This window comes from Protopterus annectens, chromosome 2.part0, assembly GCF_019279795.1.
Source record: "Protopterus annectens isolate FY-2018-M chromosome 2.part0, PAN1.0, whole genome shotgun sequence".
Classification (NCBI taxonomy): domain Eukaryota; kingdom Metazoa; phylum Chordata; order Ceratodontiformes; family Protopteridae; genus Protopterus; species Protopterus annectens.
Window position 1 is genome coordinate 1,159,486,151 of NC_056728.1, and position 15,750 is coordinate 1,159,501,900.

The 15,750-nt window shown below is 37.3% G+C and overlaps 1 protein-coding gene across 2 annotated transcripts in view; it reads left to right on the forward strand.

Annotated features, from left to right (window-relative positions):
- Positions 1-15,750, forward strand: part of ABCG2 (ATP binding cassette subfamily G member 2 (Junior blood group)) — an 897,562-nt gene that overhangs the window by 532,550 nt on the left and 349,262 nt on the right. For both annotated transcript variants that reach the window (XM_044061359.1, XM_044061358.1), the window contains one exon: positions 9,571-9,653. In XM_044061359.1, the coding sequence (XP_043917294.1) occupies positions 9,571-9,653 (83 nt within the window). The remainder of the gene's footprint in view (positions 1-9,570; positions 9,654-15,750) is intronic.

Sequence of the window (15,750 nt, forward strand, 5' to 3'; positions counted from 1 at the left end):
AAATAATTTGAACCTGTCTTAAATTGTGCTTAATCTGATGCTCCCTTCATGTGCTAGCTTCGGTCTTCTGCATTGCAGTAAAGTATGTTGTAATATTCATTCATTGCGACAATTGTCACAGCTGTGTCCTTGTTTTTTTTTCTGCAAGGATGTCCTGCTTCCTTGATATCATGGGTCTGTAGATGTGACTTTCCTAGCACGTGTAAAACAGTAGTGAAACAATTACTTTTTTTTACATTGTTCTCTGTGTTAGTTGTTTGATACAAACAGAGATGCTGATGATACCTACATGGTGAATATGAGGCTAACTACCTTGAAGGGCTATTTTAAACTTAGCCAATATCCTGAGGTCAGAATCAAACCCTGTAACCTGTATCTATGAGGAAAGACCTTAAGCTTTATGCCAAACCCACCCACATGCCTCTTATGCTGCTAATTACATATACTGCAGTTTAACACATAGTGAATGTAAAGCATGTAATGCTTAGTGTGATGAAAGTGGTTATATTTCTAAAGTAAAATAAAGTGAAGGACACCAAAAGCTTACCCAGTTTGTACTGTAAGAAATCTTCAGCCTGCAGTATTAAGATGTATAAGTGGTAAAACAGGTAGTACATACTCACCTTTGATGCAGAAGGTTGTGGGTTCTATTCTCAAACCAGGTAGTTTGATTTGTGACACTGCAGTGTAGCAAAATGGGGGGGGGGGGGTTGCATTCCTGAGTGTGTCATCCTTTGAATGAGATATTAAACAGAGGTCGTATCTGCTACAGTTAGTGATGGCTCAGGTGGTTGCAAAAGACCCTGTGGCATGTATTGAAAAGAGTAGGGGTTATTTATTTATATACAAAAATAATTCTTATTTACAAAATGTTTACATATTTACAAATATTTACAAGTGTACTATATATATATATGTATATATATATATATATATATATATATATATATATATATAGATCAAGGGCTTTTTAACGAAAGTTCAAAAGCCCGAATCCATTACCACCAAACACACTTTAACAAAAGCGCTTTCATCAAAAAAGTACCTTCGTTAAAGTACGTAAAAAACCCCCCACAAAATCTTCTTGAGTGCAGGGGGGCAAGCCACCCTGCACCCCCCGATGTGGGGGGCTGTGCCCCACACCACCCTACTTTAATATTGTCACTCTGAGGTTGCACTACAGTGGGGAAAAGGGAATTTTCCCTTACTGCACCGTAGAACAACTGGAACAACAAGCATACTTATGCAAAAGTGCTGCTTAGGTGAACAGCACTTCCGCGCAAGTATGCTCACCAAATTGGGATTTGGTGAAAGATGCAGTCAAGCATCTGTATGGCTCCCATATATATATATATATATATATATATATATATATATATATATGCATGCATATGTGTGTGTGTATGTATGTATATACAAATTTGTTTACACATACTAAATACTATCATACAAAATGTTCATCCTTTTCAGACCCCCCCACTCCTTTTTCCATAACAGCCATCTGATCATTTATTCTTTCATTCCATATAACCAATTATAACATAAAACAACTGTTTATCACAGATAGCACATTCCTTGCCTGTCGCCTTATAATATTCATATTTAATCATATCCATGTTTATTTTATCCACTTTTATATCTTCAAAAATGCTCTTTGCATTGAATATTATAATAATACCTATTTTTAATTACTTGTATAAAATTGTTATGATATTTCTCTTATATGTTAAAACAATAAACCTGTTTTGAAAAAAAAAATGCTCTTTGCATAGTTTTCCCATTAACTTTTTTTACTCCTTTACATTTTAAAAGTACGTGTTATGAAATTTCTTATTCTTGACAATGTAAACATATTCTATCACTTTTCTTATTATATGGCATATTTCCTTTTATTGGCAATTTATCTATTATCAGTTTGTACAAAAACCTGACATTTTGCTTTCTGATTACACCATTTGCTTATTTTTATATATATTTTTTTATCTGTTAGATTTTCCCATGTTTTCACATAGTAATGTTTTAACGTTACGTTCTTATACCATACTTTTCTGTGTTTTTGTGTATCATCATTTTTTATTTTCCACAAAAATATTTTTCTAAAAACCCTACCCAGTTCGGCTTTGTTAAGGGCAGATCATGCCTCCTAAACCTGGTGGACTTCTTTGAGACAGTTACCAAGGCTAAAGATGAGGGAAAGGTGGTACACACAGCCTACCTTGACCTCGCAAAGGTCTTCAACACCATTCCCCATTCTGGTATCATAGACAAGCTCACCAGCCTGAACATAAAACTCTACGTTACAAGATAGGTTGCCAACTGGCTCATGGACAGAACCCACATAGTGTGAGTTGCAGGAGCTAGGTCTGACTCTAAACCGATTACAAGTGGCATTCCCCAGGACTCAGTCCTAGGACCCCTCCTGTTCGGCATATACTTCTCAGAGGTACAGGCAAGCACAGGAGGACTTTGGCTGACCAGGTTTGCAGACGACTGCAAACTAGGGGCTATAATTGACTCTCTGGCTGACACAGACATTCTCCAAAAGGGTTTCACTGAGACGGATACCTGGTGTCAAAATCATGGCCTCAAGCTAAATGCCAAAAAGGGCATAGTCATCCCCTTTGGGAAAAACAAAGTACCCACAAACTATCACATAGCTGGTAGTCCCCTAAATACAGAAGATGTAATAAGGGATCTGGGGACCCAAGTAGATAGTGATCTCACCATTGATAATCACATTGCTAAAGTGGTTAGAAAATACTTTTACGTGGCCCACCTAATCACAAAAGGGTTCGCATCCAGATCAAGAGAGGTCATTGTGCCCCTCTACTCATCACTCATCAGACCCATCATAGAGTACAGCACTCTATTTGGGATGTACCTTACAAGACACCTGCAACAGTTGGAAGGACCACAGAAGTACCTCACCAAGAGGATCACTGGCCTCAAACAGATGCCGTATGCAGCTCGACTGAAGAACCTCCAGCTGTACTCGGTTGCATACCGTCTACTCAGAGGTGATCTCTGCCTGACATACAAGGCCATGCCCAACCCAGAATTGATGGACATGCTCCACCTAAAGAAAACCATATCCCCTCGAGCCACATGCTCCAGGGACTTATACCTCACCACAACAATAAATAGGACGCACTGGAGGGATAGATTCATGTCCCAGAGATTTCCCATGCTTTGGAACAAGATTCCATCTACATTAGGCAGAGCTCCTCACTAACACTCTTCAAAAGAAACCTTGACGAGTGGATGGGAAACAGAAAGTTTACCCCGGGATCCCTTCAATGGCTCTGATGGACAGAGGCACAGGGAACTAATCTATGGGGGCAGCGAAAGCCAACACATTCTGGCTAGGCTTATAAATGCCTTCGGGCAGATAGCCTAGTACTTACCTATGAACCTATGAACCTATATTTTATTTCCTCATTTATACACTGTTTTTCTCTTTTACTCTTCTTTACCATACCTCAAAATGTATCATACTTACATGTATCCAGTTTTACTAGTAATCTCTCATCATTTTCATTTATCCACTAACACTTTGTACAAATTTAATGAAGCAGCGTATACCACTGGGCTAATTAACCCTAAACCTCCTTACTCTTTATTTACATGCAAAACTCCTCTTTTTACTGGGTTTAGTCTAGAACCCCATAAAAATGAAAAAAAATCTAGAACCCTGTATAAATAAAAAAATATATATATCTGCAATAATTTCTTTTCAAATACTGTTGGCAACCATTATGCTATTTTTCCCATCAGTACTGAATTTATCAAAGAGTTTTTCTGAATTTTAATTTATATGTTATCTGGAAAAGGCAGGTTTGTTTTATTTCTTCTGTTGTTTTTTCCCCCATTGAAATATTTTTAAATATTTATTCCCAAATGTTATACCTAACACAGAAATTTCATTCATTGTGAAATGTATACCCTCCTGATGTTTACCCGCCCATCTTTACTGCTTCACATAAACCTTTACTTTTCTCTTTATTTAAAGCTATCCATATCATCTCCAGGCACTGATTTGTGCAACTCATTCTTTTTTTTGTACAAATTTTATTTTTTGCAATTATTATAATGTCATCTGCATAGGTTAACAGAACTGGAATTCTTAACCCTTAAGGTGTTATATGCCCTGCCTCCTTCATTTTATAATTATTTCACGTACTGCCACATTCATAACTAATGCAAAGATACATAACTCATTGGACATCCCTGTCTTATACCATTCTTCATATGTACCTCTTGGCTTAACCAGTCATTTACAGGTATTTTTACTTTATTATTACTGTACAGTGACATACGTAATTTCCCAGTTTTCCTCACTTATATTATACTCTTTCATTATTACCCATAGGATTTCATGTCCAATTGTGTCAAATGCTTTATTAAGGTTTCCTATTATGATTTTTGCTTCTTCGATTCTGTTCATAATATCATCCACAGTTTTTCTGACTATCATTAATAATATTGACAATCCTTCCCCTTAATACTATGTAGGCTATCTTCCATAATATTTTCCAGTTTAGTTTCAAAATGTTTTGTATTATTTTCATAAAGACCTTATAATCATTATAATTCAATGTTATCTGTCTCCAGTTTTGTAACTGGCTTCTATCTTCCTACTTCCATATGAATTTAAGTATTCCACTGCATAATTCTTTATACATAAAACCTTCATTTAAAATTCATTAAAAAATCTTTATTTTTCTTGCCAATACCTTAAATTTTTATATATTCATACCCATTGCATCTGGTCCTGCAGCGGAATCTGTATTTACTTGTCCTAATACTTTATCTAGCGCATTTAAAGAGATCACCTTTTCTAACTCTTTATTCTCTTTATTCTCTTTTTTAAGTCTCCTTTAATGTTCTTATCTGATTAGGATGCTGCCTGCTGTAGAAGGTCCTTCCAAATAAAACATACCAGCTATGTGAGCACTTTCCATAGCAGACAGTTAGCAAGAGGGCCCACTGATATGAGTTTTTTTCCTTTCTGATTCTCCCTTGGATGGCATACACCAGCTTTTTCTGTTTTGTGATTTGAAAATCCCATAAGTAGTCTTTAAGTTTATAATACTATAACATTATGCCAGCTGTGCGGTATGAGGTCCTGACTGCAACCCAGGCGATGTCATATATTAGCAAGCTGACTGCTGCAGTAGTTGTTGACGGAGGGGGGTAGGAATGAATGACCAGTCTGGTCGTTGGTGCACAGAGTTAAGGCTGTGAGCTGCAGTTCCTGTGGTACAGAGTTTGAGTCCCAAAGCCCTAATTTGCCTATTATGTGACCTTGAGCAAATCACTTAACGAGAAAGTTCTTGGGAACAACTGAAAATTTTGGTTAGGCTCCCCAATGGTCCCCTGGACTGCCATCCTTGCCAGCTTGCCCTGCTATAACACTGACACCTATGACACCTATAGTGGTGGCAGGAGCCATTGCATGCAACATGAAGGAGCAAGATGCTACTGAGAGATCAAGGAGGACCATAATGGAGTACAGCATTTGATCTCTACCCATAAGCTGGTCATTAACTTCATACAAAAGCACAGAAGCCATGTTGGTGAGAGAATATTCATGCTACTGGAGTGGTTTTGTGAAAGTGTGAATGGCATCTAATTGCTGTGGGGACCAGATGTAGGCCAGAAAAAGACATCCACCTTTCATGGCTGCCTGCATGACAGCTCATCTTTTGGTTAGTTCTCATACCACCACCCTGTTTATCTAGATGGGTAATGAACTGGGAGGCAATATTTCTCTGAAGAAAAGGAGTCCCCTTCACTTGCGATGAGGGGTACAATGCTTGTAGTGTCATTGGAAACAAATGGGTATGCAAATGAAAGAGGCTTGCTAATCAGCAGGCATGAGAAACAAGAATGGCCTAGAAAAAATGATAACATGGTCAGTTTTTTTTTCCAGGTACAGTTCCTTTTTCAGCTAGATAGGTAAAATCTTTGGACTATGAGAGTGTAGGAACTCCTTATCTTTGCTGGAGGGAAACAGTGAGTAGGATAAATTGTACATTTGTTGCGCAAAGATGGGACCTTGGAATTTGAATAACAGCTGCATGATAACTGTAGGTTAATTTAGTGAAAAATCCCATAATTGAATGCAACTTCACTGAATCCATGTAGGTGAAGAGCAGAGGCATCAAAACCACTTAATTGAAAACTTGTTAAGTAAAATACACATAACACAGCTCATGTATAATGCAATGCCCCCCTTCACCCCAACACTAAACCGTAAATCTTACTCCAACTCCCTCTAATGTTAAAGTCACTAACTTGTGCAAATACTACAGAAGGCATTTGTCAACAAGTCTTTCAGTCATTCTGCCATTCAGCTTAGCCATGTTTAGCTAAATGGTCTCAGTAAAACTGGTTTTGATCGCATTATCCTTCATCAGCTGGCTGGCTGGCTCTTACACCTTGGGAAGGTACAGCAGAAAGTACTCAAGTGTTGCATCCACTTTGGAGAGCTGTCTGCACGTCACCTGATTATACTCACAAAAAAACAAAAGGGTGTGTTGTTACTAATGACGTGCAGAAGGCTTTTGATGCATTTCAAATCAGCATATTTCAGAATGATATGACTTTCTCGAAGATCCATAAGGTGTGGTGAGAAATTATATGAATCCAAGCATGGTGAAGATGGTTAGTAGAGGAAAGATAAGCATAAATGTGGGATTGTTGCAGGGATGTTCTTTGAGCCCTTGATTATGTATTTTGCTATAAATCTATTATATAAGATGGTTAAAGAAGTTTGGAGCAAAGGCTATATAATCTGAAGCAGTCTCAATGATGAAAGTGGATGCATTTATGGACATTTTAATTTATTTTTTGTGAGTGACTGTTAATGCTATTATGAAAGTTATTACTGAAAAAGAGTAATAACCATCTTCAAGTGAAATGAATGCCAGTAAAAATGTATATTTTTTGTTTAAATGTTCTGAAAATAATTTATCTGAGTAAACCTCAGGAAATGTAGGTGAGGCATTATTCAGGCTGTTCTCAGCAAAGGTAGAGAACTGCTGACCTTGACTGGAGAATTATCAAGAGGTGGAGGAAATGCTTTTTTCTCTTTTTTATTATTTTATTTTATTTTTGTGGAAGAAGCACTTTGAGTAATCCTGAACCCAGTGGACATGCCCTTCTCTGAGGAGACAGTGCCAAAAGTTACTGATGAGTGTGTGTGCCCATTTATATAGATAATGTTACTACATGATTAAATACCTCTACAGTGGCAAGGCAGTGAGAGTATTTGAGATCCACCTGAAATGCTGAAGGCACTGGATAGTGTTGGGCATATTGTGGTTAATGCACCGTTTACATTGGGGTGAGAATCAGTACCTCCAGATCAGAGGTCATGGTTCTTTTTCAGAAGAGAGTGGACTCTGTTGCACAGCTGAAGGGGGAACAGTTGCCTAAGATGGAGGTGTTTAAGTCTCTTGTGGCCTCATTCACAAGCAAGGGTTGAAGGGATCAGGAGATGAACCAGCAGATGGGTACAGTGGCAGTTGTAGTAGACCATGGCGGTGAAGCAGGAACTAAATCTTAAGATGACACACTCAATCTGCTGGTCAGTCCACATCCCTGTCCTCACTTGCTATCATGGATAGTAACTGAAAGGATAAGGATCACAGATAAATATGCCACAAATGAGATTCTTTTGTAGAGTTACTGGACTGAGAGTCCATGAAAGAATGAAAAGCACAACAATATGGGAAGATCTTGGAGGTGAGACACCAGTTGAGACAATTTGGGCACTTAGTGACGATGCCTAGTGATCATCTCTTCCAGGAAGTGTACCAAGCACAGGCCACTCATATGAGGACTGTGTGTAGTACACAGGTCAAAGACATGAGGTCCCAAGGTAGAATCAGGATATGCTAGAAAGATTATATCTCTCATCTGGCTAGGGTGCCTAGGATAAGCTGAAGACTGTTGCTGGGGATAAAGAAGTCAGATTTGTGTTGGTCATCGTGTTAACACTGGGATGCTAATCAAGACAAGCAGTTAAAAAAATAGATGGATGATCAGTAAATGCAAGATTTATCCTTCAAATTGGTAGAAGAAATTTTAAAGGTTGGGTTATTTTTCAAGGTATAATTAATGGAGGGGTGAAACTAGGTCAGAATCACTGTCCTGAGCAATAATAAAATAGAAGGATAGAAATTACTGATATTGTCCAAGTTGATTATATTTATTATAGTTAAAGATTATATTTATTTTATGTTCTCTTTGTTGACTGGGTTAGCCCCACTAGGATATTCTCCTCTTTTCAGGGGAGATCTAGGGTGGTATATGACTGAGAAAATTTGGGCAGGGAACTAAGGAAATTCTTCTACTCTTTTTTAATAAATGCTTTGGCATATTTTGCATCTACCTGAGCCACCAACAATTCAAGCAGATGGGATCTTGCTTTAACATCAGATCAAAAGGATGATGCATGCAGGGGTGCAACATTATGCTGTATTGCAGTGTCAGTAATGGAGAGTTAAACCAACTACCTGAGGAGAGTGTGCTACCAGTTGAGCTCCTGACACTTTATTGTAACTGCTTTATAAGGTTTTTATGCTGTCACAAAATAGCTCCTGCTTTGGGCTGCCTGAAAAGATGAAGGTAAATTATCATTCTGAATTTGATGCTCTCACTTGCATTCCAGTTACATGTTACAGTTGAAAACAAAGAAGGAAGCACTAGCCACAGTAACTACTGTATGCTTTCAACATTGCCTTTTAGATCTAGTGCAAATGACAATGGAAAGTTCAAAAAGGACACCAAAAAACCCTAAAAATCTAGTGAAATTTTAAAAGGGCTAAAAAAAAAGAGGAGTAACAACATGGATGGAAAAGGATGTTCATATGTTTAAAAGCATGGAAGCTGGACCATCTAGAGATAATAATCAAAAAGGCAAGAAAATTTTAAGAATGTCTGAGGGGAAGTGGGAGAAGAAAGTTAAATTAGAGAACGGGGAAGTATTCAAAGTACTAAAGCACATGTATTTATTTGCATTAACTGATTATGACAGAGTTACTGAGTCTTGCATTATAAAAAAGTTTTATCTAACAGTTAGTAAAAAGCATTAAAGCTATGAGCTGTTAATGAGCTCTTTCCATTTACCTAGAGTGAGCAAGTCACTTAACCAGACAGTGCTGTAAGACAATTAGGAAATTGGTTTAGGCTCCCTAATGGTTTCCTGGACTGCATGCATAGCAACAACCTATCAACCTAAATGATGAAAGGGGACCATAAAGAACTAATACTTGTCACCTCAAGATTTCCAAAAACAGCTTTTGTTTTCTTTTTCAAACATACATTTGTTCTGAACCCAGTTTATGGGATAACTTTGTGATTATTTATATTCAATTATGCAACAGTTCCTTTATTTGTTACTGACATTAGTCTAAACAACAAAGATTTCTACAACATACTATATATCATATATGATACATTATATGCTATATGTGTTTTAGGTTTTCATTAGATTAAAAAGAAAAAGAGATCATGTTTCAGGTAAATTGCTTATTTTCACTGTGTTTTCTCTATTTTTTTTAGCTCGGAATTTCTGTTTTTCTTGGTCTTATTGTGGGCGCCTTATTCTTTGGTGTTAAAAATGATGACAGTGGAATTCAAAACAGGTAAGTAAAAGCATAGACTTGTTTAGTTAGCGAAATATGATCCCTACTGACATTATCCTGAATCCCTTTCAGTAGAAAAGGGAACGAGAAACTTAAAAGATTTTTTTTGAATCGTTACAATACCTTTGAAAATGATAATTTCTTCTAGAAGATATGAGTAAGCATTTTAGTCATTGTAAATTTGACACTTGATATTGATTTTCTCATTGCATATCGGCTGTGTATTAGAAGTTTCATTTGAGTATTGTCCCCTGCCAGCATAGTGAACTTTATATCTTCCTTCTATTAACATTATTTTTTCTTTTAAACTTTATGGAACTGTATTTCTTCTTTAGCGAGAAATAAAAAAAAAATAAGAAAAAGAATGCATTTTTCAAGTGCCAGTGGTTTCTTTGATTGGTTTTCAAATGTCTTGAGGTATTATACAATGAACACAAAGATAATTCTCTCCCACACTTCTTTAACCCAGCAACAGCCAATCCCCAACCCTGGTGACCTAACTTTGCTGAAATAAATGTTAGAAGCATAAGAAATAAGACTGTTGAACTACATGCCTGGATTACTCAACATAATCCTGACATTCTCGCTATAAATGAAACTTGGTTTAAACCTAGCATAAACAACTCCAAAGTTACACCTCCTGGCTATAATATCATCTATAATTACCATATAAAGAGGAAAGGTGGTGGTATTGCTTTAATATTTCCCAGTACTTAACACATTTCCCTTTACAGCAAACCAACACCAAAACTTAGTTCAGCAGAGCTTTTTATTGCTTTCCTTAAAATAAAGAATTATAAACAAATATGTATTGCTGGCCTTCATATCCCTCCTGGCAACAATACAGCTATACTGGAAGATAACCTACATTGGATAGCGATAACATTTCCACAAGAAAAAGTACTATTAGGTGATGTGAATGTCATTTGATTGGACATAAACTCTAACTCCCCTACATCTATCATGAATTTATATGGTTTGACAGAGCTAATTAATAGCCCCACAAGTTATAGCAAGACAGCAAATTCTGTGGCAGATTGGATCCTAGTATCAGGCCCTAGCAAATACACCACCACAGGTACAATGTCACTCTCTCAGTGATTATCTCCCAATCTGTATGACAAGACATCTCACACATCCTGTTAATCAGTATATTTATAGAACAACATGCAACCTTTCAGAGTTTAACACAGAAATGTTCACTGCTACAGTATTAGCTATTAACTAGAACTTACCAAAAATCTTCCCCTTGGATGATGCTGTAAATGACTTCAATACACAACTTTTCTAAATATCCTAAATAGCCTTGTACCTCCTAGAAGGAAGAGAGTAAAACAGATATAGTAGAGAGTTAGTTATCTGAACTAATTGGGACCTATGGTAGTTTGGATAATCAAACTGTTCGGATAATCAAACATATAATTAAACCAGATAAAAAAAAAACTTCTAAAATGTTTTTGATGAACATTCTATGCTTGCTGCCCTTGAAGAATAAATTGCCTAGGTAAGTATACTACCTGTTGTACTACTAACAATGCTTTTAAATACTTTAGCACAATAATGATATAATTTGCTAAACACAGCTGCACATTGTAAACAGACTTGTCATAAGCAGCACTCAACTTCTCTTCTCCTGAAGCTCTCAGCTCCTTGTAAAAATGCACTTGACACTCAACCATGTCTGTCAACTTTGCAGCACAAGAAGTCTGGAAAAAGCCAAAATTTGGGGGGGGGGGGGGCAAAGGCCCAAAACCAGGGACATGTTTTAAATATTTCTCGTATAATCTTAGAAAGTTGCTAGAATAAAATGCTTTGTGTTACCATGCATTTCCAGAAAGTTAGGAAGACTGAAAGTTAAATGGCTGTCATTATTTAGGGAATTCAGTCCTCACTGATTTGCCAGAAAACCACAAATTGTAAGAGGAACAGACCAAAAGTATGAGCCAAAAATTCCTGGCAGTCTCTGAAAATTTGGACAGTTAAGACCTGTGCACTCAACTCATTGAAACACAAGTGGTGGTAGGGATAGAGAATTCAGGCTCTTGTTTCTTGTACCTAAGGTACAGGGTTTGAGCCTGAGTAACACTAACCACCAGTTATCCCTAACTGGCGAATTTTACAGATACACACACACACACACACACACACACACACACACACGCACGCACGCACACACACACACACACACACACACACACACACATACACTTAATAAGTAAATCAGCAAACGTAACATTGTATGAGTCGAACACTTACTTGTTATAAATTGGCAGTAATAAACAAGTGAAGCAACAAAATAATTCTGTATACGTTAAATTTCATGCAATAGTACAGATGCAACTGTTAGGAAGGCTATGTTTGGGTAAGTGACATTTTCAATGATCGACATTAGTTCTTACCTGGACAGGAGGACTCACTCCTCCACCAAAAGTTTCAAGCCAGCTAAATTTCAGGGTGCTCTTAGTGCTTAAAAATTCACTACATTGGAGTTCTGATCCCTGATTTTTATTTTATAAAAGAACAGAGATTATCGCAGTAGCACCCCCAAGCAAAACAGTCTGAAAGATGGAAAACCCCCTGCTCAAGGATATCCTCATCCCACATATGCTAGACGATCATAAGGAGGCCACTAACTATGATGACCACAAGGAACAGGATACTACGGAGAACCAAATGCTGACCACTCTGGAAAACATTCTTTCTGAGATAAGATGGAAATGCAACGAGACCCTCAAAGAAGCAGGACTGAAGCTAGTAGAGGTTGTATTCGAGCATAACCAGAGGATGCAAGAATTGCACAGATGCACCTTGGAGAAACTAGAACCAGCTGCAGAAAAAAATTGCCGATAAAGAGATGAAGATACAACCGATTATTTCCAAGATCCTAACACTCAACCACAAACTGAGAGATAAAAAGCTGAAAAAGCTTCACAGATACCTGGACAAAATCAGTGACAACCCCCACTACAAGTTGATTTGACAGATCTCACCCAATCACAAAACACCTCAACACATCACATTCTTTAGTATACACAGCTATACATAGGCTGAGTAAAGGATAGCCTTTAGATCAATGATAAGCAAGTATCTGAATTATTGATCATCGAGATGTTTGGTATTCCTATTCTGGTATTCCTCGACTTTGACATTCTAATCTATCAAATTCAAATGCTAATATTACAAGATAGCCAATGCATGAATACGAGTTACATGAACTGAAACTTCTACAGAGCTCATCTGTCTGGTAAGAATGACTAAACCGAATAAAGTAACCTGCTACTAAGAAGAAAACCTATTCTGTCTGTTTTTCAAAAATGATTAAAGAATTATAAGGTGTTTCAAAAAGAATAATTCGAACCTTTGCACTAAGGAGGAAATTCAGCAGATATTAATAAATTTAGACCTATAGCAGTCTTATCTACCCATGCCAAAATACTTGAAAAATGTATTCAAAAACAATTGCTAGACTATCTCCTGCAGGAAGAACTCCTATCCCCTGCACAATATGGCTTCCGTCCTTCCCATAGTACTAGCACTGCCCTTCTAACCTATATAGATACTGTCAATAAAGCTAGAGATAATGGCAAACTAGTCTCTTCCTTATTTCTAGACTTGTCTAAAGCCTTTGACACAGATTGTCACAGCAAACATCTACGTCAGATGTCTTCATTAGGTCTGTCCTAGCCCACCCCTCTGTGGTTCAAAAGCTGCCAGCCCATTAGGCATCAGTCAGTAAAGTGGCACTCCACACTCTCTCTCCTTACCTCCCAGTCACCACTGATATACCACAAGGCTCTATCCTTGGTCCCCTCCTCTTTAATATTTTCACCAACACCCTCTATTCACCCACACGACAGGCCACCCTAATACAATATGCAGATGATTCAATTCTCATTTGCACATCTGATAAGATGGTACACCTCCAGAACATATTCAGAAAGTTTTAACAGCCACTGAAACATGGCTTTGTAACTCACAACTCATGTTGCCCCAAAAAAGACCAAAGTACTACTTTTTCTCCAAATGCTTCTCGCACGAAAAAACAAAATTTAACACCCCATCTCTTGATAATACAACCATTGAAGTCACTTCTCATAGCAAATTATTAGTGGTGATAGTGGATGATAACCTTACATTTGACCTACATATACAAAATTGCATAAGAAAAACTCATCAAACACTAAGGAAGCTTTAAAAAGTCAAAAGCTTTCTTACCGATGCAGTTAAAATTACACTTGCCACTTCTTATCTCCACCTCAGACTTCTTTATGGTGCTTCCATCCTTACTAACCTGCAGGCTTCATAAAAATTAAAACTTGAACAATGCTATAACAAAGTTGCTAAATTTGCATCAAATACCCCTTTCAGAACGTACCACTCTATAGCACTAAAAGTCTAAATTGGTTAGAACTGCTTCAGTAAGTAACATATACTAACATATCAGCTTCTTACCACCTATACAATTATCCAGCAACTGTCTGTGTCTCCAGCACTAAAAAACATTCTACACAACTATTCTATATGAATGAGAGTGTACTAACTGGTTATTATGACCGAATTACATTAAAGCAAGCACTAGTTTAGGCATTTTTAGGAACAGCCTGGACAGTTATTATGGGAACAACTGTTTGTTATATTGGCAGGCTAAAAGGGCATTACTGCCCATGCTTGAAATAGTTGTTTGTATGTATGTATGTTCCTAGTCAGTCATTGTGATCCAGTGACCAAAAACTCTGTCTATGTACAAACCTATCAAATCTGCTGGGCATTGTCTGTATTTGTACAAGGTTGCTAAGGCCTGGAACTCCTTACCTATATCCATCAGCTCAATACCCTCCCTCCCATCTTTCAAAACCACTCTGAAAGACTTCCTAGCTAAAAATCTAGCTTTGTTCTTGCGCAAAACCAGGATAAACTCTATCCCTAAATGCGAACAAGTACCTTTACATTCCTGGTACTCCTTATGCTCCATTTTTCACTTACTTCCTTACTTCTATCAAATTCTGTACCCTGACGTTCTCTCTAAACATACTATAAGCCCATTTTCCCTTACTTCATATTGCAATTCCTGTTTGTATTAGACTGACTTACCTTTAATTTCTCTACAAACTAACATGTCTCTAAATATTAAATGATTATCATATAGCTTGTATTGATTCTTAACCAATGTTTTTTATATTATGTCTAATTTGCTATAATTATTTAAACTGCAGATGTTTTTGTTTTATTTTTGAAGATTGTAAAATTATTGTTCTTAAAATGTTTTGTAATAATTTGGAGCTTTTCTCCCTGGGCCACCACTGAAAATGTATGTCTGCCTTTCCCGGTAATCACATGTCAGCATTTAAATAAATATGTATATGGCATGGAACAGGGCTGGTACTCTGAAGACTGGCATATCAAAGCCCTGTATGGCTCATGCACAGCATGGTAAGACCTTGTGCACAGTCTTATTGCATTGTGTAGACATAGTACCCTGTGCATAGAGTACATGTGAAAATTCCCCCCTCCTGGTATTGCATATGATTCATGTAATGGGGTAACCAGTTGTATTTGAACTGGTTACCTACAGATGGTCTAGTGCCTGTGACCACAATTCCCTCCAGATGTGCTGCCCAGCCACCAGAGTTGAGCAGCACATGAGTGCTGATTTCATAAAAAAAAAAAAAAAAGTTTTTTGCATAGAAGGAAAGACCCCACCAGATGACACCAGATGCCATAATTAGCATAATATGGCAAAAAACCTAGCTCCACCATTATGGCTAGTGAATGAAAGTGTTTTTATGAATGATATTTATGCATGATAGTGGAGCACAGCAGTGACCAGGGAGCCTATGATAAGCACTAAGTAATATATAGTATATTGCAACATACTTAATAGCTGCTTTCTATGGTTTATAGCATTGTTCTTACCCAGGAGGCATGAAGGGGATGTACCAATATGCATAGTGCACAAGTGCATACAATATGGACCTGTACATCACTGACAAAAGGTGACAGTCCTCACTGCACTGCTCGTCTTTACCACAGTCTATATTTTTGTATCTCTTTAATGGGCATCAGTGTATTAAACATAATGTTCAGAATGCATCGATTG